Here is a 27,099-nt window from a genome sequence, read left to right as displayed (position 1 = left end):
AGTGGGAAATTTTTTTGAGGGGGTGCCTTTTTTTGTTTTGAGCACAAAAGGTATGTGCATGGATCAATGAACTAAGTAGACCAGACCCAGTTGATATTGCGCTGGTATCTATTGGCACCACCCCCTTACGAAGATCGGAACTGACAATGGTTTTCAATGGTAAACGGCCTGAGTAACTTATCTTCATTTATCCACCATCTTTGGTAGGAAGAGACCAATGAAAATGGCGGCGAGAGGGTCTGCCAGATCCACTAGTGGATTAGGGCAACAATGCAAAGCCAGGCCCGCCGATATATTGAATACTCGGACACATTCACAGCTGCTGACCCTGGACGAAGCAAGGTGTCCGGTTTGTTCTGAGATTTTATTGGAGCCCGTAACTATGCCATGTAGCCAGCCACTCGGTGTGTCTGCACTGTTTCAAGCGGACTGTGGAATTTACCAGTTTGTGCTGTCCCCTCTGCCGGCTGCGAGTATCCAGCTGGGCCCGTAAACAGTCCCGGGAGAAAATCGAACTTTGGGAAATTTTTCGAAAGAGTTATCCACAACGATGCAAGAGGAGAATGGAGCAGAGAGACTGTGAGACTTGTGGAGAAGGTATGCTTTTTTGACAACAATTCCGTTTTAGGCTTTTTCTGTAGGGTACATACATTTGTATGTCGTAAGGATTTTGTCCAGTGTTCTTAATTTGTTTCCTTTTATAGGCTACCTGCCATTATGATCACGAACACAAAGTAGGAAAGCATATTGGCTTTTTTATTCGCGGCAAACATTGCAACTGACAGTGGTTAACAATTGTGTTACTTTGTTTTACAATGCTATAATTAGGAATTACAACGGTTTCTCGTACATTGTAACACACTCTATTCAACTCGGGGCTATGCGTTCTTCCGTACGCGCCTTGGATGGTCATTCCATAGAACCAGTAGGCTATTGTACAGACAGACAAGGATGGAGAGAGAACAAGACCAGTCAGTTCTGATATACTATTCTAAGCATAGAAAGTTTGGCTGTGACTTGCCCAGGCTTGGGACTGGGGTGTTTTTCAATGTAAATGTTACGGAATTTTGGGAGTACCTGTTCTATCCAGTGGTTCCCAAACCTTTTTGACCCAGCTCTTGTTTTGAGAAAATTTGAGTGATTTTGATAAATTAAATGTTTTATTTTCCTCAGAGATTTTCAGCTCGCCTGCTCAGGTATCCAAATCTGGAGAGATCCGACTGGAGTATGGAAAACAAGTAAAGGTAATATGGATTATTATAAACTGGGTGGTTTGAGCCTTGAATGCAGAAAGACGTGGTATATCATACCATGGGTATGAAACATTTATTGTTACTGCTCCAATTACATTGGTAACCAGTTTATCATAGCAATAAGTCACCTGGGGGGGGGGGTGATATATCACCAATATATCTTGGCTAAGGACTGTGTCCTAGCTCTCCACGTTGAGTCGTGCCTAAGAACAGCCCTTAGCCATTGGCCATATACCACACCCCCAGGCCTTATTTCTTTTTAACATAGCTATTTACAGAAGTGTTGTACAATGCCCCTAAACCCCTCAAAAGGAGAGAACTATGTGTTTGAGACTTAAATTAGAGAACATTTTAATACATTGATATCATCATCTTATTCCAATGCTCGAATTCCATTGTTGTAGATGGGCACACAACACATTGATTTTAAACAACCACAGGTCATGTGAATGATCCCTTGGGTTCAGTTCCTATCAGTAAGAAGGCATTTTTATTTTTCAGTTACCAATGAATGAAGAGAAAGAGGAGGGGAGGAGGAAAGTCCTCCACAACAGAAAAGAGGAATGTGGAACACTCAAGCACTTTCAAGATCCTGTTAGTTTTATCTTGTAACAATCATATGAATAGATTGTTGAATAGATTGCTCCGAATGGTATGCCAACACATTGATAAATAAGTGTAAACATGATGCTGAGATATTACAGCCTTTTCTTCCAGTTCTTTGGGTTGCTGTCAGACTCGGAGAATTAAGAACCTGTTGGGAAGAGAACCAGAAATGTGTCTGCATTTGTTAGAAGAACAAAGACCTCGGCAGACTTCACAAGAGAGTACTGAAATGCCCTTGCTTCTATTATCAATGTTTGTTTTGTTTTTTTACATTGAAGGCTGCTTGTAACTGTAATAATGTCATTATTACAGTTGAATAATCGTGTTGCTCACATTTACTCAATGCTGCAGTATTGATTCTTTGCACACATACATTTTCAAAGCCATTGAACGATTGATGTTACATTGAATGTTTTTTCTACTTATATTCAGTTATTTACTTAGTCCACTTTTCCCTCAGTGGTCTACAGACGAATGTGGTGCAGAGAAGCCAGAGCTGTACTGATACAGAGGAGGGAAGGCGAAAAATGAGGGTGTCTACTCATCTTCCTGGACTGGACAAGGTATAAAGCTGGGCTTTTTAAAGGAAGATTTTATTCCCTAAAATGGTCAGATGTTTATTTCTGAAAAGCTTTAAAAAGGTCCCGAACAGTCATTCTGATTCCATGTAAAATAGCCTTTTGAGTGACTAAAATACTGTATCACTCATATTTTTGGGTAATAGAAAAGCTCAAAATTGTACACATTCTTTTCTATCATGGCTAAGTTCTCTCTCATGGCTTACTACCAGGAAGTTTGAAAAGAGGCTGAGAGGGCTGGGAGTTTATATTCATGAAATTGTCTTGACTGACAGCTCTTTGATACGCCTACGTCAAGAAACTTTGATGCAAACAACGTTGAAATTGGCATGTCTTTTCTGATGCGGTTCGCAGCAGCACAAACCAATGTGTTGACATGACAACTGCGGCAGTTTTGAATGACCCCCCCCCACCCCTTTGTTCCCTTTGTGCCAGTAACTAGCGAACACCAGACACAGTATCTTAGCTATATATGAATAGTGTAAACTTGTAATATTTGCTGACACCCTACAGTCAAATTTTGGCACCAGTAGAGTAGCTACAGTGCCTTCAGAAAGTATTCACACCACTCAACTTTTTCAACGTTTTGTGTTACAGCCAGAATTTAAAATAGATTAAATTGAGATTTTGTGTCACTTGCCTAAAGTGCATTACGGAAGTATTCAGACACCTCAACTTTTTCCACATTTTGTTATGTTACAGCCTTATTCTAAAAGTGATTAAATTAATGTTTTTCCTTATCAATCTGCACACAACACCCCATAATGAGAAAGTGAAAAATAGGTTCCCTACGGTGAAGCAAGGTAGTGGCAGCATCATGCTGTGGGGATGTTTTTCAGCGGCAGGGACTGGGAGATTAGTCAGGATCAAGGGAAAGACGAGTGGAGCAAAGTACAGAGAGATCCTTGATGAAAACCTGCTCCAGAGCACTCAGGACCTCAGACTTGTGTGACGGTTCACCTTCCAACAGCACAACGAGCCTAAGCACACAGCCAAGACAATGCAGGAGTGGCTTCGGGACAAGTGTCTGAATGTCCTTGAGTGGCCCAGCCAGAGCTTAGACTTGAACCCAATCTAACATATCTGGAGAGACATGAAAAAATAGCTGTACAGCAACGCTCCCCATCCAACCTGACCGAGCTTGAGAGGATCTGCAGAGATGGGAGAAACGCCCCAAATACAGGTGTGCCAAGCTTGTAGCGTCATACCCAAGAAGACTCAAGGCTGTAATCACTGTCAAAGGTGCTTCAACAAAGTACTGAGTAAAGGGTCTGAATACTTATGTAAATATGATATTTCAGTTTTTTTATGAATTTGCAAAAATTTCTAAACCTGTTTTTGCTTTGTCATTATGGGGTATTGTGTGTAGATTTATGAATGAGGGGGGAAATTCTTTTTTTTTATATAAAAAAATAATTATATCAAAGTAGAATTATGTTTGACATTTTTACAAATTTAATTAAATGAAAAGCTGAATTGTCTTGAGTCATTAAGTATTCAACCCCATTGTTATCTCAGGCATAACATGTTCAGGAGTAAACATTTGCTTAACAAATCAAATCAAATACTTACCGTGTAGAACTTACCGTGAAATGGTTTCTTACAGGCCCTTAACCAACAATGCAGTTTAAGAAAATGGAGTTAAGAGATTTACTAAATAAACTATAAAGTAAAAAATAATTATATAAAAACATCTGAAAAGTAACTCAATTTGATTCATTTGTTCAGCTGTCTTATGATTTGGGTGTAGAAGCTGATAAGGAGCCTTTTGGACCTAGACTTGGTGCTCCGGTACCGCTTGCCCTATGGTAGCAGAGAAAAGTCGGTGACTGGAGCATTTTTGGGCCTTCCTCTGATGTCGCCTAGTATATACCCTACTGTTCAAAAGTTTGGGGTCACTTAGAAATGTCCTCTGCCTTCTAGGCATAGTTGCAAAGAAAAAGCCATATCTCAGACTGGCCAATATAAATAGATTAAGATTGGCAAAGAATACAGACACTGGACAGAGGAACTCTGCCTGGTGGTTAGAGCGTTGGTCTAGTAACCGGAAGGTTGCAAGTTCAAACCCCCGAGCTGACAAGGTATCTGTCGTTCTGCCTCACTGTTCCTAGGCCGTCATTGAAAATAAGAATTTGTTCTTAACTGACTTGCCTAGTTAAATAAAGGTGAAATAAATAAATAAAAAGAAGGCCAGCATCCCGAAGTTGCCTGTTGACGTTGAGACTGTTGTTTTTTTGGGTACTATTTAATGAAGCTGCCAGTTAAGGACTTGTGAGGCGTCTGTTTCTCAAACTAGACATTCGCTGAGCTGTAGTCAATGAATAGCATTCTCACAAGTCACCTACGTTGCAGTCAACTTGCAATAATAGTGTTTAACATGAGTTTTGAATGACTACCTCATGTCTGTACCCCACACACATACAATTTTCTGTAAGTTCTCTGTCATGCAGTGAATTTCAAACACAGATTCAAACACAAAGACCAGGGAGGATTTCCAATGCCTTGCAAAGAAGGGCACCTATTGGTAGAAAAGAAAGCAGTTGCCAGAGAGAAAGGAAACCGCTCAGAGATTTAACCATAAGGCCAAAGGTGACCTTTAAAACAATTAATTTAATGGCTGTGATAGGAGAAAATATTAAGGATGGATGAACAACATTGTAGTTACTCCATAATACTAACCTAAATGAGAGTGAAAAGAAGTAAGCCTGTACAGAATAAAAATATTCCAAAACATGCATCCTGTTTGCAATAAGGCACTAAAGTAAAAGTGCTAAAAATGTGGCAAAGAAATGAACATTATGTCCTGAATACAAAGCATTCTGTTTTGGGGCAAATCCAAAACAACACATCACTTCATATTTTCAAGTATGGGGGTGGCTGCATCATGTTACGGGTATGCTTATCATCGAAATGGAATAGAGCTAAGCACAGACAAAATCTAAGAGGATAACCTGGTTGTCTGCTTTCCAACAATTTACTACAATAACCTAAAACACAAGGCCAAATATACACCGGAGTTGCTTACCAAGACGTTCCTGAGTGGCTTTGTTACATTTTTACTTAAATAGGCTTGAAAACCTATGGCAAGACTTGAAAATGGCTGTCTAGCAATGATCAACAACCATTTTGAATAATTTAAAAAGAATGTGCAAATATTGTACAATCCAGGTGTGCAAAGCTCTTAGACTTACCCAGAAAGACTCACAGCTGTAATTTGCAAAAATGTCTAAAAACGTGTTCACTTTGTCATGGGGTATAGTGTGTAGATGGGTAAGACATTTTGAATTCAGGGTGTAGCACAACAAAATGTGGAGTAAGTCCATACTTTCTGAAGGTACTGTATACAAACCACGCCCCTCCGCAAACTTGCCTTCTCCGCTGTTGGTTACAAGGTGGTACTTATTTAAATTAGGTAAGAGAATATCATAGTTCGGGTGATGTCTAATGTTTCCTCTAAGCTGTGTGTGTGCACAGGACTGCAGGGCAGAAGAAATGCCAGGCCGCGCAGAAGGGCAAGAGATTGAACTTCACTGAGTTCACCACATTAGTTTGCAATATATAGATCAATGTTTTTTTTCTGTGATCAAATCAACGTTATCAGTCCCTTTTCAATGCAACAAACCAAATCGAACTTTCCTAAGATTGAGTCTGTGATTTTGTTGTAGGCATAGCCAGAGCGCAATGCAGTACAATTTGTCCGGGTAGCCGATGAGGGGTCTTTCAATAACCTGCAAGTGAATGAATGCGCTTTTCAGATCAGAGCTGCACATGTTAACATGTATTGATATTGTTTGCTAGTTAGTGAGTTATTAGCCCAGGTGTAGGTCAGCAATGGGGAGTTACTGCTTCCTACAAGAGCACAAAACATGTAGGCTACATTTTAAGCTGTCTTTAAAAAGGGGCCGTGTTGTAATTTGAGACAGGCTTGAATATGCAAATAAGCCAATGGGCAGAGGGGTAGCCTACAGTGTCTAATTCTCTGCATGGTAATAATACAATTTATTTTGTAAAGTGGTTTCTTGCATCATACAATAGAATGCAATTTACACTCACCTATTTGGCTCATGGTGTTAGACTAAGTAAAAAAATCAGTCATTTATGTCAAGCCCTTCATAATGTTAAAATGTTTTTAAAAGTCTTATGAAATGTAGGCCTGTAATTTGCTCAGTACCCCAAAAACTTTGAGGGAGCATTGGTGATGTCACCCTAATGTCACCCTACCCTTAATAATCCTGCCTCATTGAATCTAAGTGTTTAACATGGGATGGGACCAGTAACTTTATAATCAAACTTGATCAATGTAGAAGCAACAGTCATTTTTTGTGCTTTGGTAATCATACTTTGATCTGGTTTCATCAAAATAATCAAATTTCATGAAAAATATGATTTTGACTTCATGACCTTTTTAAAACATTGCTCTTCCTCTTTTTGTTGGTTTGTTGTCTCTGTACAGGCAAGTATTGCTCTCAGCTACAATGCAGGAATCCTTCTGTCCTCTGAGAACAGCCAATCTCTTTCGGCACCCATAATTGTCCAAGACAAGAGGCATATCTGGCGAGGCGTTATCATGGCTTCATCAACACCTTTTATGGTCCCCCAGTCGAAACAGGAGAGGTCCATTAGCCCTGAGAGCAATGACAGTATCTCTGAGGAGCTGAATCACTTCAAGCCAATAGTGTGTTCGCCGTGCACCCCACCAAAGCGACTACCTGACGGGCGAGTGATGGAACCCACAATTGTGAAGTCCACCCCACGGAACTTATTCCGCAGCCTGGAGAGGCCCACCAGCTATGAAGCCAGCCCTACTATCCTCCAGGAATGGAAGCAGATAGAGGTGGACCGTCAGTCTGTCAAAGTGACCTCAAAGGGCACCTTGACCAGCCCCATAAACGTGGACCTTGTTTTCAAACCAAGCCCCATAGAGAAGGATGGCAAGCCCTGCAGCTGCGCTATAGCAGCTAATAAGGGAAAATAACACTTGGGTAGGTGTGCCAAGACTGATTCCTCTGGGCAAGAGAATGAAATAACTTGTATACATAATAAACAAAGAGTGATATTTTACCAGGCCATTGGAGAGACGGCCCTCCATCAAAAACAATTCACAAAGTTTCATACTCCATTTGTACCTTTAAACAGTGAGGATACTGTAACTGAGTGTGGGGTTTCTTCAGAGTCTGTGGTGATACCTGTATCACATTGTGGACCAACTTCAATTAATCAAAATCCGACCTTGATTGAATTCCCACACAATATAAATGACAGTGTTAGGGGTTGCAATCTTAAATCAAAGGACTCACAGGATCAGAGAAAATATTTGGACAATAGAAACGGTGCCCGGAACAAACCTACCTCAAGGAGGGGTAAGAAGAGGAGCCAGAAGACAAAACACCTGGAAGAGACCGAGTCTGGACTCAAGAGGCCAAGATCCCAGAGCCAATATGGTTTCAATATAGATTGTACACAGGCTGACCTGTACATTCAACAGGTACAGCAAGTGAGTGAGGATAGAGAGCTAGCGTTGAATCTTCAAAGACAGTTTGACAGGGAACAGCAACAAGTAGACAAGCAAAAGACCAGTTTTGACAAGTACTTTCTCCGGTCCTGCAGTGAAAACAGAATCGAATGCAATCCACGTAGATCAGGAAGAATTTACAAAAGGAATGAGCACTTTTATTGCAATTATTAAATGGTTATTCTTGTGCTTTTTTAAATTATTAAAATCTGCCAACTTCTTGCATACAAGAACTATACTGTTTTTGCTGACCATGTTCCAAATTCAGTGCTTTTAAAGATTAACTTAGATTTAGTGTTTACAAACATGATTTTGCTGAACATGATTATTTTCTTCTCGTTTGCAGTTACTCGTGACAGAATGTAAAAACACTACATCATATATTTCTGCAGTTAATGCACTGAGAAAAAACTAAAGGATTCACGGCATGAATCATACATGACCCTGAACACAAAGATGTTGTGTTGATTCATACTGTGCAGACACTTGAAAATCTTTGTGTTCAGGGTCATGTATGATTCTGATTCTAGCTCAGCCAAGGATGTGGACACAAGATCTAGCACTATTACTTTGTCAGACCCTTCATTCAGATTCCCATTAACCCAGAACAGTACAATCCTATTGATTATTTCATGATCCACATGTTCCTTTCTGCACCAACGATACTTTGCACTTAGCACCTCTGTGATGTTTTGGGAAACACTTGTGCATTAGGAATGATGCATTGTTAAAACACTGATAAAATGTAAGTTCCATTACAGTGAAACCTTGCCCAGTTTATATCCTTTGGCTCAGCTAAAATATTTTGCACACAGACGGTGTCCATTGGCACCTCAATCGCTCTAAATCTCATTGCCTTTTGTAGCAGAATTTATTTGACATAATTTGGTATTATTTTTTAGTTTAAGGTATATTCAGCGATGTGGTTTTACCATGAACAGCTGGGTGTCTTGCAACACAGAGTTGCACAGATTATCAAATTTAAGTCATATTGATTTGTGTCTGTCAATGTTAGATAGTATTTGCCAAAGTAGTGGTTAACATTGCAGAAACCCCATCAATAGGATTTAACGATCTGACAATCTGGACAGAAACTGCAATGCAGGCAGCCTGAAACGTGTGGGTGTTGAGGTATACAGCCGCTCACACTCTTCGGTTGCACTGCAGCTCCTGGTCATGTCAGATTGTTGAGTTAAAGGATCCGTGTGGACAGGTTAAATATATGCAATGTGTAAACTCTGCTGAAAACTATTACAGTAATATTGGAAAGGGGTACAATGTTTTTTGGAGGATGATTTTCTGATCAAATTCAATACCGGTCTGTTTTCTGTATGCCCACACTTCTACCTCACTTCATACTAAAATGGCTCTATGCATGTGCATGGTACAACTTTACAAAGCTGTAGCACTGCCAAAGCTCATAGTTTTGATCTATATTAATTATAGGTTATAGTATGGTGGTAATTAGGATAACTGTTTTATGCAATATTTCTATTGGAGAATCCACATTAATATATTTCATCAGCATTGTTATTTTTCTAATCTTTGAGTTGTACTTACTATATTGTTTGAGACGCTTATTCAAAGGGCTATTATATTTGATCTGAGAAATGTCTTTCCATATTCTATTTGATTCTTGTTTTTCTGAAGATATATTTTTTTCCAATGGCATATGCCAAAATATTAGCTTTAATGTCCATTACTACTTAAACGTTTAAGTATAAGATATTGCAATATTAATATGCACATTATATTACACATACTTGTATACTTTTTTGTACATAGTTTAAATAATCAGATGCATATTTTAGTATTGGAGGGGAAGTTGGTGCCAAATGGAAATAGGTTAGTGCCAAATGGTTGATTTCTGTCGACTGTCATACATCTGCAGTTTTTTTGTTTACTTTCCTGATTTAAAGATTAGGTTATTGATTCTTTATAGTAATCAGAATGTACCACTTGTATAGCCTACATGATTCACTGACAGCGCTGTACAGGAAGGAAACAACTTGTTTGGATCATGTCCATTCACATTCTGAAGGAACTGTGAAACACAACCCATTCAAACGGAACGGAGACCTGAAAGACTTTCATTCAAGCTCGTCTCATTTTCACTTTAAGTATGTAAAGAGGTTGGCACACACAGTTGAAGTCAGAAGTTTTTACATACACCTTAGCCAAATACATTTAAACTTTATTTTAAGTGTATGTCAGAATAAATAGCTGAGTGATTTATTTCAGCTTTTATTTCTTTCATCATATTCCCAGTGGGTCAGAAGTTTACATACTAATTGAGTGTATTTAGTAGCATTGCCTTTAAATTGTTCAACATGGGTAAAATGTTTTGGGTAGCCTTCCACAAGCTTCCCACAATAAATTGGGTAAATTTTGGCCCATAAATAAGAATTTGGTCTTAACTGACTTGCCTAGTCAAATAAAGGTAAAAACAACAACATTGGGACCCTAGGACCCCCTGGCCATTACTACACCAACAATTATATGCAATAGAAAACACTCAAAGGGTGACTGCACTTCCTGATTTGGCATTGCTTTTCATAAATGCTCAATTAAGGAATGCTACCGGGCATGACTGAAGGCAAACAAGAGTTGTCTTGGGGGTGTGGCTTGATTTGGGTGTGTCTTTTCCATTCAATCACAACTAACAAGGGCAGTATTGAGTACAGCGAGTTAAGCTAAGCCATTTTTGCTAACAAAGTTTGGACGTTAAGTACTTCTCCGCTCATGACTGACTTGCCATCTCAAGATGGTCAGCTAATTCAGTTCTATGTGTAGGCTAAAGCCTAAAGCACCTAGCTAGCATTGCCTGGTGATAACTGTAGCTGGCATTCATATCTGTAACATAAATATAAATGCAACAATTTCAATTTTTTTACTGCGTTACAGAACCTTTAAGGAAATCTGTCAATTGAAGTTAATTAATTAGGCCCTGATCTATGGATTTCAAATAACTGGGCAGGGGTGAAGCCATGGAGGACATAGGAGGGCATAGGCCCGCCCACTTGGGAAATCCATAGATTAGGGCCTAATGAATGAATTTAAATTAATTTAAAATCCTTCTATGAACTGTAACTGAGTAACATCTTTGAAATTGTTGCATTTATATTTTTGTTCTGTATACATACTAGACAGAGAAAGCTATATTCCCCCTTCGATTTCATCATGAAAACTAAAATGATATTTTTGGTGTTAATTTAAGGTTGGGGTTCAAATCAGGTTTTAAGAAGATAAATTGTCGATGTGGGCAGGGTTTATGACTTTGCGGCTTGCCCAGATTGTTAACGAACATGTGAGCTGGGCGAGCTAAAATGAGGGGTTTCGATTTATCTGGCACGCATGCACGGTTCAAAGCCCACGGTGAAATCACCTCATAACAAAAGTGACTTAATTAAGCACGTGGAGTAATGTGTAGGATTATGTATATTCACATGCAAAAGTGATGTGAAGATATATATTTATGGAAATTACATCTTGACTGTTTCTGGTTGATGCACCATGCTGCCTTGTAACAACATGACCGAGCTGCGCAGATTACTGTTCGGTTTACGAAAAGGTGCTCCTCCCTCAGCGCTTTTGCCCGTTCATGTCACGGGCCAATGCCGGTGCCCCGCGATTCTGCATAATCGGATCCACCCATTGAATCCTCATTCTTTGTTTGAACGGTGGGGGTAAATAAAAACACTCAACATCGCTTCCGTAAACGTACGTCGTTCCTAGTTAGTTTGGTTGGCTGCAAAAATTATGATTTTAGCCAATCACATTGTTCCAGGTCACTCACAGCAAATTTACAGGAAGGAAAGATGGCAGCCAGAAATGGGAAGAATGGTCTACTTGAGAAAGTAAGAATTATATTACACTAATTCATGCTACATTTTATAAGACACGGGGATCGGAAATTAAACCTGTCATGCTTGGGTATTTTTCAATAGTTGACCGCATAGCCAATATTGTATTACGCCACGACAGGCATGTCTACTAGTAACAGACAGACCGTTCATTTTGAGCTAATATTAACAGTAGTTAGCAAGCTAGTTGTACTTTCTTGAGGGCATTGGCTATACAAATAACGTGGGCTGTTTGTATGTTCTAATTTCAAGAGGAACGCAGATCTGCTTTGAAGTGAGGGAAGCTTATTGACCAGCTAGCTAACTTGGATGAGCTATGGCTAGCCTAGCATGCTACTAGCTAATATTATTCCTCGTTGATGGCTTTCCAGATGTTAACACTACTCGCTGGATAGCTAGCTAGGAAACTATAGGTAGCATATGCTGACAACTTCACTAGATGTATAGTTATAGTGACTAGCTACAGTAACTAGATAACCAGTAATTCTATACTGCAGCAACAATTTAACCGTACTATCTTGGATTGCATTCATTGTAACAGTGCAATTGTTTAACAATTGGAGCCTGGTATTTTTTTTGCCTGGAAACCCGACGTTCAATTGCATTAAATTCTACGTCGGGCAGAAATGAATGTTTGAATCGGGAAAGTTTCCTCATGACCTCTACGAGACAGAATGTTGAATACAATTCTAATTGTATGTACTTTACCAGTTGGTCATTTTGGCGGTAGGAATGTGAGACCATATATCCACTGGAAAATAGTGCTGAGCAATATTTAAAAATATATATTTTTAGGTCGGTTCGGTTATCCCCCCCCTCCCCCCCTATGTTAAGGTAAAAAAAAAAAAAAAAGCATCTGAGAATATTAAGGGAAATTCCAAAGCCAAACATTATTTTTTTTATATATATATACACACATACACACACACACACACACACACACAGTGGGGAGAACAAGTATTTGAAACACTGCCGATTTTGCAGGTTTTCCCTACTTATAAAGCATGTAGAGGTCTGTAACTTTTATCATAGGTACACTTCAACTGTGCGAGACGGAATCTAAAACAAAAATCCAGAAAATCACATTGTAATATTTTTAAGTAATTAATTTGCACTTTATTGCATGACATAAGTATTTGATCACCTACCAACCAGTAAGAATTCCAGCTCTCACAGACCTGTTAGTTTTTCTTTAAGAAGCCCTCCTGTTCTCCACTCATTACCTGTATTAACTGCACCTGTTTGAACTCGTTACCTGTATAAAAGAAACCTGTCCACACACTCAATCAAACAGACTTCAACCTCTCCACAATGACCAACACCAGAGAGGGTGTAAGGACATCAGGGATACAATTGTAGACCTGCACAAGGCTGGGATGGGCTACAGGACAATAGGCAAGCAGCTTGGTGAGAAGGCAACAACTGTTGGCGCAATTATTAGAAAATGGAATCACCCTCTGTCTGGGGATCCATGCAAGATCTCACCTCGTGGAGCATCAATGATCATGAGGAAGGTGAGGGATCAGCCCAGAACTACACGGCAGGACCTGGTCAATGACCTGAAGAGAGCTGGGACCACCGTCTCAAAGAAAACCATTAGTAACACACTACACCATCATGGATTAAAATCCTGCAGCTCACACAAGGTCCCCCTTCTCAAGCCAGTGCATGTCCAGGCCCGTCTGAAGTTTGCCAATGACCATCTGGATGATCCAGAGGAGGAATGGGAGAAGGTCATGTGATCTGAGACAAAAATAGAGCTTTTTGGTCTAAACTCCACTCGCTGTGTTTGGAGGAAGAAGGATGAGTACAACCCCAAGAACACCATCCCAACCGTGAAGCATGGAGGTGGAAACATCATTCTTTGGGGATGCTTTTCTTCAAAGGGGACAGGACGACTGCACCGTATTGAGGGGAGGATGGATTGGGCCATGTATCGCGAGATCTTGACCAACAACCTCCTTCCCTCAGTAAGAGCATTGAAGATGGGTCGTGGCTGGTTCTTCCAGCATGACAACGACCCGAAACACACAGCCAGGGCAACTAAGGAGTGGTTCCGTAAGAAGCATCTCAAGGTCCTGGAGTGGCCTAGCCAGTCTCCAGACCTGAACCCAATAGAAAATCTTTGGAGGGAGCTGAAAGTCCGTATTGCCCAGCGACAGCCCCGAAACCTGAAGGATCTGGAGAAGGTCTGTATGGAGAAGTGGGCCAAAATCCCTGCTGCAGTGTGTGCAAACCTGGTCAAGAACTACAGGAAACATATTATCTCTGTAATTGCAAACACAGGTTTCTGTACCAAATATTAAGTTCTGCTTTTCTGATGTATCAAATAATTATTTCATGCAATAAAATGCAAATTAATTACTTAAAAATCATACAATGTGATTTTCTGGATTTTTGATTTTTAGATTCCTTCTCTCACAGTTGAAGTGTACCTATGATAAAAATTACAGACCTCTACATGCTTTATAAGTAGGAAACACCGATTTTGCCGATTTTGCAGGTTATCAAATACTTGTTCTCTCCACTGTATATTTTTAAAAAGACGTGGATACCCCTTCAAATTAGTGGATTTGGCTATTTCAGCCACACCCGTTAATGACAGGTGTATAAAATTTAGTGCACAGCCATGCAATCTCCATAGACAAACATTGGCAGTAGAATGGCCTTACTGAAGAGCTCAGTGACTAAATGTGGCACCGTCATAGGATGGCAGGTACCCTAGTGGTTGAAGCGTTGGACTCGTAACCGAAAGGTTGCAGGATCTAATCCCGAGCTGACAAGGTAAAAAATTATGTCGTTCTGAACAAGGCAGATAACCCACTGTTCCTAGGCAGTCATTGAAAATAAGAATTTGTTCTTAACTGACTTGCCTAGTTCAATAAAGGTAAAAAAAAAAGTTCATCAAATTTCTGCCATGCTAGAGCTGCCCGGTCAACATTTAGTGCTGTTATTGTGAAGTGGAAACGTCTATAAGCAACAACGCAATGCCAAGCAGGAGTGGTGTAAAGCTTGCTGCAATTGGACTCTAGAGCAGTGGAAACGTGTTCTCTGGAGTGATAAATCCAGCTTCACCATCTGGAAGTACGATGGACGAAAACACCATCTGTGTTCGGCGGATGCCAGGAAAACTGCCTGCACAGTGCCAACTGTAAAGTTTGGTGGAAGAATAATGCTCAGGGCTGTCTTTCATGGTTTGGGCTAGGCCCCTTAGTTCCAGTGAAAGGGATCTTAACGCTACAACGTACAATTATATTCTAGACGATTCTTTGTGTCCAACTTTGTGGCAACAGTTTGGGTAAGGCCCTTTCCTGTTTCAGCACAACATTGCCCCCATGCATAAATCGAGGTCCATACAGAAATGGTTTGTTGAGATCAGTGTGGAAGACCTTGACTGGCCTGCACAGAGCCCTGACCTCCACTCCATTGAACACCTTTGGGACGAATTGGTGGCTGACTGCGAGCCAGGTCTAATCGCCCAACATCAGTGCCCAACCTCACTAATGATCTTGTGGCTGATTGGAAGCAAGGCCCCATAGCAATATTCCAACAGCTAGTGGAAAGCCTTCCCAGAAGAATGGCGGCTGTTACAGCAGCAAAGGGAGGACCAACTCCATATTAATGCCCATGATTTTGGGATGAGATGTTTGAAGAGCAGGTGTCCACATACTTTTGGTGATGTAGTGAACAAAACATTGAAAATATTTATCTTTTTCGGGTCCACATAGGGTAGACATCAATCGCAAAATAGAATGACTGTGAAATAATAAAATATTTTGTGTATATTATTTAGACTTTCTTACATTCCTGTATTATTTTTCGTTCTTTAGTCAACTATTTGCTGTCTGGCATTTTGCTCAGGCTGTAGCAGCCATGTTCTCTGTGCTCCCCATACTGTACTGTAGGAATCAACAACTAGATTCAGCCGCAGGCCTTTCTTTTTTTTGAGCGGATGGTCGGGTGGCCGGAACATAATTACAAATTTGTAGACTGCAAATTGACCGCAAGAAGCTCAAACAGATGTTTAACTAAAACAATAATTTTAAACCTTGCTTACAGCTTATACAGCTTTGCTGTATACGATCACATTTGTCTCTGTGTGTGAATACTTAGGAATAGATTTCTTGAATTAAAATTACTTGGAGCTGATTTTCTGGTGTTATTAGTCTCGTGTACAACAGAGTGGGGGAAAAAAGTGTACGTACACTACCGTTAAGTTTGGGGTCACTTAGAAATGTCCTTGTTTTTGAAAGAAAAGCAAAAAATAATTGTCCATTAAAATAACACCAAATTGATCAAAAATAGTGTAGACATTGTTAATGTTATAAATGACTTGTAGCTGGAAACGGCAGATTTTTTTATGGATATCTACATAGATGTACAGAGGCCCATTATCAGCAACCATGACTCCTGTGTTCCAATGTCATATTGTTAGCAAATTTATAGTTTTAAAAGGTGTATTGATCATTAGAAAACCCTTTTGCAATTATGTTAGCACAGCTGAAAACCGTTGTGCTAATTAAAGAAGCAATTACAACTGGCCTTCTTTAGACTAGTTGAGTATTTGGAGCATCTGCATTTGTGGGTTCGATTACAGGCTCAAAATGGCCAGAAACAAATACCTTCTTCTGAAACTCATCAGTCTATTCTTGTTCTGAGAAATTATAAGGCTATTCCATGCAAAAAATTGCCAAGAAACTGAAGATCTCGTACAACGCTGTCTACTCCTCACTTCACAGAACAGAGCAAACTGTCTCTAACCAGAATAGAAAGTGGGAGACCCTGGTGCACAACTGAGCAAGAGGACAAGTACATTAGAGTGTCTAGTTTTGAGAAGACGCCTCACAAGTCCTCAACTGGCAGCTTCATTAAATAGTACCGCAAAACACCAGTCTCAACGTCAACCATGAAGAGACGTAAAAGAAAAGAAGCCATATCTCAGACTGGCCAATAAAAAGAAAATATTCAGATGAGCAAAAGAACACAACTAGACAGAGGAACTCTGCCTGAAGGCCAGCATCCTGGAGTCGCCTCTTCACTACTAAAAGACACCAATAATGCGAGACTTGCTTGGGCCAAGAAACACAAGCACTGGACATTAGACCTTTTGGAAATCTGTCCTTTGGTCTGAAGACTTTTTTTGTTCCAGCCACAGAGTAGGTAAACGAATGCGCTCCACATATGTGGTTCCCACCTTGAAGCATGGAGGTGTGGGGGTGCTTTGCTGGTGACACTGTCACTGATTTATTTAGAATTCAAGGCACACTTAACCAGCATGGCTACCACATCATTCTGCAGCGATACGCCATCCCATCTGGTTTCCCACTGTTTAAGAGTTGGACCGCAGATTGAAGGAAAAACAGCCAACAAGTGCTCAGCATATAACTCTTTCAAAACTGTTGGAAAAGCATTCCAGGTGAGAGAGTGGCAAGTGTGCAAAGCTGCCATCAAGGCAAGGGGTGGCTGCTTTGACGAATATGAAATATATTTTGAACGAGTCACATGACACCGGGGAGGGAAAATGGCTAATTGGGCCCAATTTGGACATTTTCACTTAGGGGTGTACTCACTTTTGTTGCAAGCGGTTTAGACATTAATGGCTGTGCGTTGAGTTATTTTGAGGGGACCGCAAATTTACACTGTTATACAAGCTTTACACTCACTAACATTTTTCAGTGTTCTCACATGAAAAGATATACTCAAATATTTACAAAAATGTGAGGGGTGTACTCACTTTTGTGAAATACTGTGTGTGTATATATATGTGTGTATATATATCTCTGTGCCGAAAGGCCCCAGAGTCTGCAACACCACCAAGCAAGCGGCACCATGATGACCAAGGAGCTCTCCAAACAAGTCAGGGACAAAGTTGTGGAGAAGTACAGATCAGGGTTGGGTTATAAAAAATATATTAAACATTAAATCCATTATTTTTAAAAATGGAACGAATATGGCACCACAACAAACCTGCCAAGAGACTGCCGCCCACCCAAACTCATGGACCAGGCAAGGAGGGCATTAATCAGAGGCAACAAAGAGACCAAAGATGACCCTGAAGGAGCTGCAAAAGCTTCACAGCGGAGATTGGAGTATATGTCCATAGGACCACTTTAACAGGATTTCAGCCGTAAGAAGTTAGTGGGAAAAAAAATAAGCAAAAAAGGCATGTGGGAGACTCCCCAAACATATGGAAGAAGGTACTCTGGTCAGATAAGACTAAAATTTAGCTTTTTGGCCATCAAGGAAAATTGTCTGGCGCAAACCCAACACCTCTCGTCACCCCGAGAACACCATCCCCACAGTGAAGCGTTTTTGGCAACATCATGCTGTGGGGATGTTTTTCCATCGGCAGGGACTGGGAAACTGGTCAGAATTGAAGGCATGATGCATGGCGCTAAATACAGGGAAATTCTCGAGGGGAAACCTGTTCCAGAGATTTGAGACTGGGATGGAGGTTCACATTCCAGCAGGACAATGACCCTAAGCATACTGCTAAAGCAACACTCGAGTGGTTTAAGGGGAAACATTGAAATGTCCTGCAATGGCCTAGTCAAAGCCCAGATCACAATCCAATTCAGAATCTGTGGTATAACTTAACCTGTCTAGGACTGGCCAACAGCCAATGAGGGTGCCAAATACAAATCAACAGAAATCTCACAAGGCACCATTTTTAAAGATACAATTCTCGTTAATCCAGCCACAGTGTCTGATTTCAAAAATACTTTACAGCGAAAGCACCACAAACGATTGTTAGGTCACCACCAAGCCACAGAAAAATCCAGCCATTTTCCAGCCAAAGAGAGGAGTCACAAAAAGCACAAATAGAGAGAAAATTAATCACTAACCTTTGATCTTCATCAGATGACACTCATAGGACTTCATGTTACACAATACATGTGGAAGCCTTAGGAAGTGCAATTGGACCAAATTTACACTGTCTTTGATTGGCAAAGACTTGAAAGCCTACAAACCTCAGATTTCCCACTTCTGGGTTGTATTTTTTTCTCATGTTTTTGCCTGCCATATGAGTTCTGTTATACTCAGACATCATTCAAACAGTTTTAGAAACTTCAGAGTGTGTTCTATCCAATACTAATAATAATATGCATATATTAGTATCTGGGACCTGAGTAGGAGGCAGTTTACTCTGGGAACACTATTCATCCAAAAGTGAAAATGCTGCCCCCTATCCCAAAGAAGTTAAGATTGCTGTACACCAGCAGATCCCATCCAACTTGAAGGAGCTGGAGCAGTTTTGCCTTTGAAGAATGGGCAAAAATCCCAGTGGCTAGATGTGCCAAGCTTATAGATACATACCCCAAGAGACTTGCAGCTGTAATTGCTTCAAAAGGTGGCTCTACAAAGTATTGACTTTGGGGGGGTGAATAGTTATGTTCTATAGTCAAGTTCTTTTGTCGTTTGTTTCACAAATATTTTGCATCTTCAAAGTGGTAGGCCTTTTGTGTAAATCAAACACTTTTTTATTTTGAAGGCTAACCACAAAGTCCACTGTTGTGGCTAATCCTTATTGTGGCTAGCTTCACATAGATGGTCCGACCACCGTTCATCAAAGAACTGTCTTATAAATTAGGGTTATTTTAGAGGATGACACCTAGCTATGTGGTTGGCTAACTATAGCTACTGAAACAAATTGTTGTTTTGGAGGAAGAACATTGTTTGCATCCATGAGCTAGCTAGCTTTTTTTTATGACCAGCACTGCAGGTGTGCGAGACAACTTTACCAGCATCATAGCATTCGTTTCAATGAATTGTTGTGACGTATGAAATACGAGTGGATAGTGTAATCTATGTGTAATAACTTCGTGAGAAATTAATGAACGCGTTAAATTAGAATGTGTCGTGCAGTCATATTCAGGTCTTGATTGGTCAACAAGCTTAATTGACACGTCAAATAGTGTTATTTGACACGTTAGTATATTTTTTTGACACCTAAAGACCCAAACGGCGTTCCATAGCAAAGACCAAGCGGCGTTTGATAGAAATCCTGGTTGAGAATGAAACGACTGATCAAACTAACAACAAAACAGCACAACAAGTAAGTAACATAAATCGGTTTTGATTGTTTTACTGGTAATAAGGACATATGTAAATTCCAACGAAGTAACCTTTTATTTAGCTAGGTAAGTTAGTTAACAAATTCTTATTTATAATGACGGCCTACCCTGGCCAAACCTGGACGACTACCCTGTGCACCGTCCTATAGGACTCCCAATCACGACCGGATGTGATACAGCCTGGTTTCGAACCAGGGACTGTAGTGATGCCTCTTGCCCTGAGATGCAGTGCCTTAGACGTGTGTGTGTGTGTGTGTATATAAACTATTTACCTGTACTAGAATGCATAAAATGCCACTAAAATTAAGTATCGTGTTTGGGTTTTTTTTGCATGGAAAATATTAGGTATCGGCTAAAAATCTGTGCATCATTAGTTTGAAGTGACTCAAAATCTTTTGATTTGCATGTCCGTTTCAAATCTTTTAGTTTTCATGCAGTCTGAACAGTCACAAGGCATATGGAATCTGACCTGATTCCTGGCCATGTGACTTGTCTTTATCTGCCCTCAAGTGGTATTTAGACTGTTAATTCAGCAGACCTTGTTGCTTGCTAGCTACTCTAACTTTTTGTCAAGAACATGTGGTAGCTAACAAGCTAGTTAATTGTTTACAAACAAATATAGTGAATGGAAAGCAAGTGCTAGAAAGCAAAACAGCTATCAATGCTAGGACTTGTTTTGAAAGTTGGATCATCTTATATATATCCATCCTTTGGCTTTAAGTGTTATCCTATGATTTTGAACATTCAAAGCAAATGGGAAACTTAACTTCCTGAGTGACAGGAAGCACAAACACCACCACCAATGCGAGCACACACACCCCTCATTACTATGACAAATAGCATAGCCTTGTCAGCAAATGACTGCTGTCTGAACGAACACACACACACACACACACACCTGATTTGGTCACTTGTAACTTGATGTTTGGACAGTCAGTCCAAAATAGATTTGAAAAACAAAACAGATTTTGAGCATTAAGGCCTGCAGTGTGAACAAGGCGTAATTGTCATCTAACATTCCCCTGCAATAGGAGTTTGCTAACTATCAAGAACTGTGTTGCTCATACTATTGACCATTGTCATTTGTTTTCAGTGGAGGATTGATGAGAAACCTGTGAAGATTGACAAATGGGATGGTGCAGCTGTCAAGAATTCTCTTGATGATGCAGCGAAGAAGGTTTGCATACAGTACAATGAGGGGAAAAATGTACACAGACAAATTAGCTGATTTCCAGTCTCTTGTATGATTTTGACATTTTACATCTTATGATCATATTTTTCCAACATTCATCAGGTGCTCTTGGAGAAGTATGGTTATGCCGAGAACTTCAATCTCGTAGATGGACGTCTCCTCATTTGCACAATCTCCTGCCTCTTCGCCATCGTAGCTTTAATTTGGGACTTCCTTCATCCATTCCCTGAGTCCAAGCCAGTCCTGGCAATCTGTGTTATATCATATCCTTTTAAGGGAAAAAATAATTAAACTACTGCTTTGTCACAGTAGAAGACATGCATAAAGATGTCATAAGTGCCTACAGTTTGAGGTAATTTACTACTACGACCACCGCCATGATTCCTCGTTACACCTACCACTGTGCAATACGCCCATCTACATGGTCCAACTAAAGTTAGCAAATATTAATTGTGGGAAGTGTGTGGAGGAATGATGGCAGTGTTGATTGTGCTAAATGATGTCAAACTGTGCCATCGTTGTGCACGTAAACTTTATTTTATGTCATTTAATTTCTACATTCCACAGCCTAACATGCCTTATTGCTTTTATAAAACAATTCATCCAACTGTGGATATTGCTTTAAGTTAAGCCTATGGGTTCCCCTACAGGAACTACACCCCCCCCCCCCCCCCCCCCCCCCCCCCCCGTTCAGCTGAAATGGTGGCGCAGGGAATGCAAAAATATTCGTAGAAATATTTAACCTCCACACATTAACAAGTCCAATACCTAAAATTAAAGATAAACACCTTGTTCATCTACCCATCGTGTCAGATTTTTAAAATGTTTTACGGTGAAAACACAGCATATATTTATGTTAGACCACCACCAAAACAAAGAGAATACGTAGCCATTTTGTACAACAAAATATAAAATGACAAAAGCACGATTTAAAAAATAAATAATTCACTAACCTCTTGAAAATCTTCATCAGATGACAGTCATATGACATGTTACACAGTAAATTTATGTTTTGTTCGAAAATATGCATTTTATATCCAGAAATCTCGGTTTACATTGACGCCATGTTCAGAAAATTCTCCAAAATGTCCGGAGGAATTATAGAAAGCTACGCCAGATAACAGAAATACTCATCATAAACTTTGACTAAAGATACATGTTCTACATATAATTAAAAAGATACACTGGTTCTTAATGCAACCGCTGTGTCACATTTTTTTTTTACGTTACGGAAAAAGCCTACCATGCAATAATCTGAGATTGCGCTCAGACGTAACAATATTTCTCCGCTATGTTGGAGTCAACAGAAATACAAAATTACAACATAAATATTCCCTTACCTTTGATGGTCTTCGATCAGAATGTAGTGCAAGGAGTCCTACTTCAACAATAAATCGTTTTGTTTCATAATGTTCAATTCTAGTGTCCATGTAGCAGCATCTGCTACCACTTTCAGCTCAAATGCCCAAAAAATTACTTCTGGTCCAGGATAATTTTGCATCAAAACTTCCAAATGACATATTACAGGTTGACGAAACTGGTCAAACTAAGTGCAGAATCAATCTTCAGAATGTACAAAACGAATAGCATTCCAACCGGGCAATCCTAGTTCATCTCGGGCTGATTGGAACAGACGAAGCACTCCAAACGCATACGAGTCTTCAAGCACATGAATCTTTTGCGACGCTGTAGCAATTTCCTTCCCATTAGGTCAAAGTTCACAGCAAATGCTCCATTACACTTTCTACTGAATGAGGACATCTAGTGGAAGACATAGGAAGTGTTTCCAGATCCATAACTTGTTGGGAAGTGATGACGTCAAAGTTGCCCCAACTTTCAGGATTTCAAAACTAGTTTGCAAGATTGCCTGCCCTGTGAGTTCTGTTATACTCACAGACATAATTCAAACGGTTTTAGAAACGTCAGTGTTTTCTATCCAATATTAATTATAATATGCATATATTAGCAATTTAGGACAGATTTTGATGCAGTTCACTATGAGCATGCAATTCATCCAAAGGGGAAATACTGCCCCCTATCCTTAACAAGTTTTAAAGGCCTCTACAGTTTATTTTATGTCCACTTGTGCATTTTGACATTTACAGACTGATGATAACATGTTTTTGATGAGTTATTATTACCCTATTTTACATTTATCACGGCTTACATGCTGACCACACCGCTCACGTGTGGTCCACACTCCAGTCCAGTTGGTTGCCAACAAAATAAATTCAGAAGAAGAAGCCTGAAGGAGGAAAGAGAACCAGAAACAAACTTGTACCCTTTAATCTGTGGATTAATTGTCGGAGTAGAGAACCTTGTGCATTTCAGGTAAAATAACCAAAATGTGGGTGGACAAAATGAACATGTGTGCGATATCACACGTGAACATGTGCGCGGTCTGGTCAGCATGTTAGTAACTTAATTGTCCTTCCGAAAATGTCCGTTATTGGATTCTGGAATTTATATATCCATGTTTTCCCTAACGGATCCTTACGTATTTCATAATGATGGGCTTTCTAACCTTATACACCTCCTACCAAGAGAAGAACATCTTCCTCGTTTCTGTCCAGAAAGATCCCGCAGGCATGGACCTTGACCACACCTGGCAGCTTTCATCTAGTCTGAAAAGGTACTTTTTTTGGGGGGGATGGTTGACCTTTTTATGCATTATTTTGTTGGTACAATCACATTTTCTGAGAGATGATGCCTGGTAATGTTTTTAATTTATCTTGATATTGAAAAGTCCTGCCTAGCAAATTTGTTTGCTTGTTTTAATTTTCAAGTGTTAACAGTGTGTGGTGTTGTGACTTCGACTCTCTGCAGGTTTGATGACCAGTACACACTAAGAGTGTCCTTCACAGATGGGAAGTCCAAACACACACGGGAGCAAGAAATCACAAAGTCTGTGGGGGCTTTCTTTGACGGGAACGGAACGCTGGTCATGGACCAGTTTGAAAAGTGTGTGTCAAAACTCCATAATACCTTGGCCACTGAAAAGAAGACAAAATAATAATGATCAGACCTTTACAATGCTGCACCACACCGGCATGAACTGCAGTAGAGCACACTGGTATTGTACAATCCTGGGTGCATTTGGATCAGTTATTGGTTGTTATAAAAGTCTGCACGCCAGCATTTGTTGTCTTGTTATAATTGTCCAATAAATTTGAGGGTTGTCATTACATTTCCCCCCAATGTTTACCTTGATACAGGTTTCATCTAGACATTGCTTTTGAGGACCCTTAGGACAACTTAACAAAACTTGATCGGTGCAAAAAAATGTCTTCTCCCTTGAATGGCTGTTAAAAATTAAGAGATTGGTCTTCTTTGACTTTTCTTCCCCAGATTTTATGCTTTAGGACAAAGCCTTACGTAATGCGTGCAGTGACCGACCGGATAATTTTTGTTGGAAATTATGTTAAATTGTCCTGAAAGCCTTATTCAACTACTGTCCTTTTAAAAGCTTTGCAATTCTACATGTATGTATTTTTTTTAAATGGATTTTGTTACCATACGGCTTTATAGGGCAAAATAAATGATCTGGAGGGACTGTATCCATACATTTCGTAGCGTCGCCGCCATGCCCCCCTTCAGTACATGGTTTGTTGGACGTATTTCTTTAAATTTGGAATCTGTTTAGGTGGAACTGCCATGTCCTTTTGCGATATTACAACAAAGACATTACTTCGAACAATTTTTTTTTTTTCCCCCTCCAGATATTACACATCACTGCATGTGTGATAGCATAGCAGAGTATGTACTGCAATTTTATTTTTCATTATGTTGCTGGATGCTCATCTCCTTTTCAAAAAAGTAATAAAAGGCCTAGGGGTGATCAGTGGCGCTGTTTCACCTTTTGCGGCTCCGCTTTAAAGCAGGGATAATTGTTTTGATGTACATGTTTTTGTCAACGGTTTGAAAATGAAATGATATTGATCAGTTATCCTCACTCGAATGCATGACCATTTTAGATATTTAATTTATATTGTGAAGGTTGGATGATATTCCTGGATAGTTAATTTCTCTGTAGTATGACTTTAAAAGTGAGGGGTACAGAGATGTTGCCATTTTTGTCCGTAGGTTTTTGGCTTTAGCAACCTTATTGTATGTACCTGTTCATATACGTTTCAAATAAAGTTAGAAGGCATTTTTACATTGTCTACTTTTTGATCTGTGTTTCAATGAATAGGAGTGCTGATCTGGGCCTGTATCCACAGTGTCGCAGAGTAGAAAATTGCTCGTAAGTGCTGAGAGTAGCGCTGTTTTACTCCTACTCTTATGGGTAAAAGTGAAAGCTATGCATGAAGCCTTAAGTCGAGTCCCACCTAGTCGACAGATATTTAGCAGTCATGAGCAGTCTTAACCAGTAATGAGTTACTAGCCGGTGTCTTGATAAAAAGGCAGCAAGTCTGGTTTCTGTGCCACAGACAGGATATTTCTTTGGAGTTGAAAGAATATTTATGGGTTGATCATATAGAAATTAAACAATCTAGACATACGTGCAACAGTAGGCCTATCTCTTGCGGGTTTGACAATGATTTCACTCACGCCTAATTCACATGACATACAGTGCCTTCAGAAATTATTCACACCCATTTACTTCCACATTTTGTTGTTAGACTGAATTTAACATTGATTAAATTCAGTTGTGTCACTGGCCTACACACAATACCCCACAATGTCGAAGTGGAATTATGTTTTTAGAAATGTTTACAAATTAATAAAAGCTGAAATGTTTTGAGAGTCAGTAAGTATTCAACCCCTTTGTTTATATACAAAAAGCCTAAAGTTCAGGAGTAAACATTTGCTTAACAAGTCACAAGTTTCATGGACTCACTGTGTGCAATCGTGTTTAACATGATTTTTGAATGACTACCTCTAAGGTCCCTCTGTCGAGCAGTTAATTTCAACCACACAGACCAGCGAGATTTTCCAATGCTTCACAAAGAATGGCACCTATTGGTAGTTTGGTAGAAAAACAGACATTGAATATCCCTTTGAGCATGGTGAAGTTATTAATTACACTTTGAATGGTGTATCAATACACCCAGTCACTACAAAGATACAGGTGTCCTTCCTAACTCCGTTGCAGGAGAGGAAGAACACCGCTCACGGATTTCACCATGAGGCCAATTGTGACTTTAAAACAGTTAGTGTTTAATGGTTGTGATAGGAGAAAACTGAGGATGGATCAACAACATTGTAGTTACTCCTCCACAATACTAATCTAATTGACTGAGTGAAAAGAAGGGAGCCTGTACTAAAACAATAATATTCCAAAACATGCATCCTGTTTGCAGCAAGGCAATTAAGTAATACTGCAAAAAATGTGGCAAGGCAATTAACTTGTTAGTTTAGATACACACAGATCGCATGATAGAGGAAAGTACCCAACACAAGGACAAGAGACAGGAATAAAGACAGTTTGTGAAAGTATGCCTTATCTAATTTGAAAAACTAGTGCAATTATTTTGTCAGACAGCTCTGCTCTATGCTTAGGCTAGCCTAGCTGTACTGAACAAAAATATGAATTCAACATGCAACAATTTCAAAGATTTTACTGAGTTACAGTTCATATAAGGAAATCAGTCAATTGAAATACATTCATTAGGCCCTAATCTATAGATTTCACATGACTGGGAATTCGGATTTGTATCTGTTAGTCACAGATGCCCTTAAAAGAAAAGGTAGGGGCGTGGATCAGAAAACCAGTCAGTATCTGGTGTGACAAAATTTGCCTCATGCAGCGCAACACGCCCTTCGCATAGAGTTGATCAGGCTGTTGATTGTGGCCTGTGGAAAGTTGTCCCACTCCTCTTCAATGGCTGTGCGAAGTTGCTGGGCATTGGTGGAAACTGGAACACGCTGTCGTACATGTCGATCTAGAGCATCCCAAACCTGCTCAATGGGTGACAAGAATGATGATTATGCAGGCCATGGAAGAAGTGGAATATTTTCAGCTTCCAGGAATTGTGTACAGATCCTTGCAACATGGGGACGTGCATTATCATGCTGAA

At 39.8% G+C, this 27,099-nt stretch overlaps 2 protein-coding genes across 4 annotated transcripts; both read left to right on the top strand.

Moving 5' to 3' along the window:
- Positions 1-205: 205 nt before the first annotated feature.
- Positions 206-10,278, top strand: LOC139383005 (E3 ubiquitin-protein ligase RNF169-like). Of its 2 annotated transcripts, XR_011628680.1 has the most exons (5): positions 206-597; positions 1,174-1,244; positions 1,755-1,847; positions 1,971-2,080; positions 2,320-2,419. XR_011628680.1 is itself a non-coding variant. In XM_071127296.1 (3 exons), exons 2-3 carry the CDS (start codon positions 2,387-2,389, stop codon positions 7,410-7,412), a joined length of 558 nt encoding a protein of 185 aa, XP_070983397.1. In that variant the 5' UTR covers positions 1,274-2,080; positions 2,320-2,386; the 3' UTR covers positions 7,413-10,278. The 2 variants fall into 2 exon arrangements, 1 of the variants encoding a protein (XP_070983397.1); XM_071127296.1 differs by lacking the exons at positions 206-597; positions 1,174-1,244 and adding an exon at positions 6,891-10,278 and having other exon boundaries at positions 1,274-2,080; positions 2,320-2,422.
- Positions 10,279-11,542: 1,264 nt separating this feature from the next.
- Positions 11,543-25,235, top strand: LOC139382211 (signal peptidase complex subunit 2-like). 2 transcript variants are annotated; one of them, XM_071126091.1, is made up of 5 exons: positions 11,543-11,806; positions 20,981-21,064; positions 21,182-21,342; positions 23,577-23,711; positions 23,906-25,235. In XM_071126091.1, exons 1-5 carry the CDS (start codon positions 11,768-11,770, stop codon positions 24,090-24,092), a joined length of 606 nt encoding a protein of 201 aa, XP_070982192.1. In that variant the 5' UTR covers positions 11,543-11,767; the 3' UTR covers positions 24,093-25,235. The 2 variants fall into 2 exon arrangements, with proteins under 2 accessions (XP_070982192.1, XP_070982193.1); XM_071126092.1 differs by having other exon boundaries at positions 11,731-11,806; positions 20,984-21,064.
- Positions 25,236-27,099: the final 1,864 nt, after the last annotated feature.

This window comes from Oncorhynchus clarkii, chromosome 24, assembly GCF_045791955.1.
Source record: "Oncorhynchus clarkii lewisi isolate Uvic-CL-2024 chromosome 24, UVic_Ocla_1.0, whole genome shotgun sequence".
Classification (NCBI taxonomy): Eukaryota; Metazoa; Chordata; class Actinopteri; order Salmoniformes; family Salmonidae; genus Oncorhynchus; species Oncorhynchus clarkii.
This window is presented reverse-complemented; position numbering and strand designations above follow the sequence as displayed.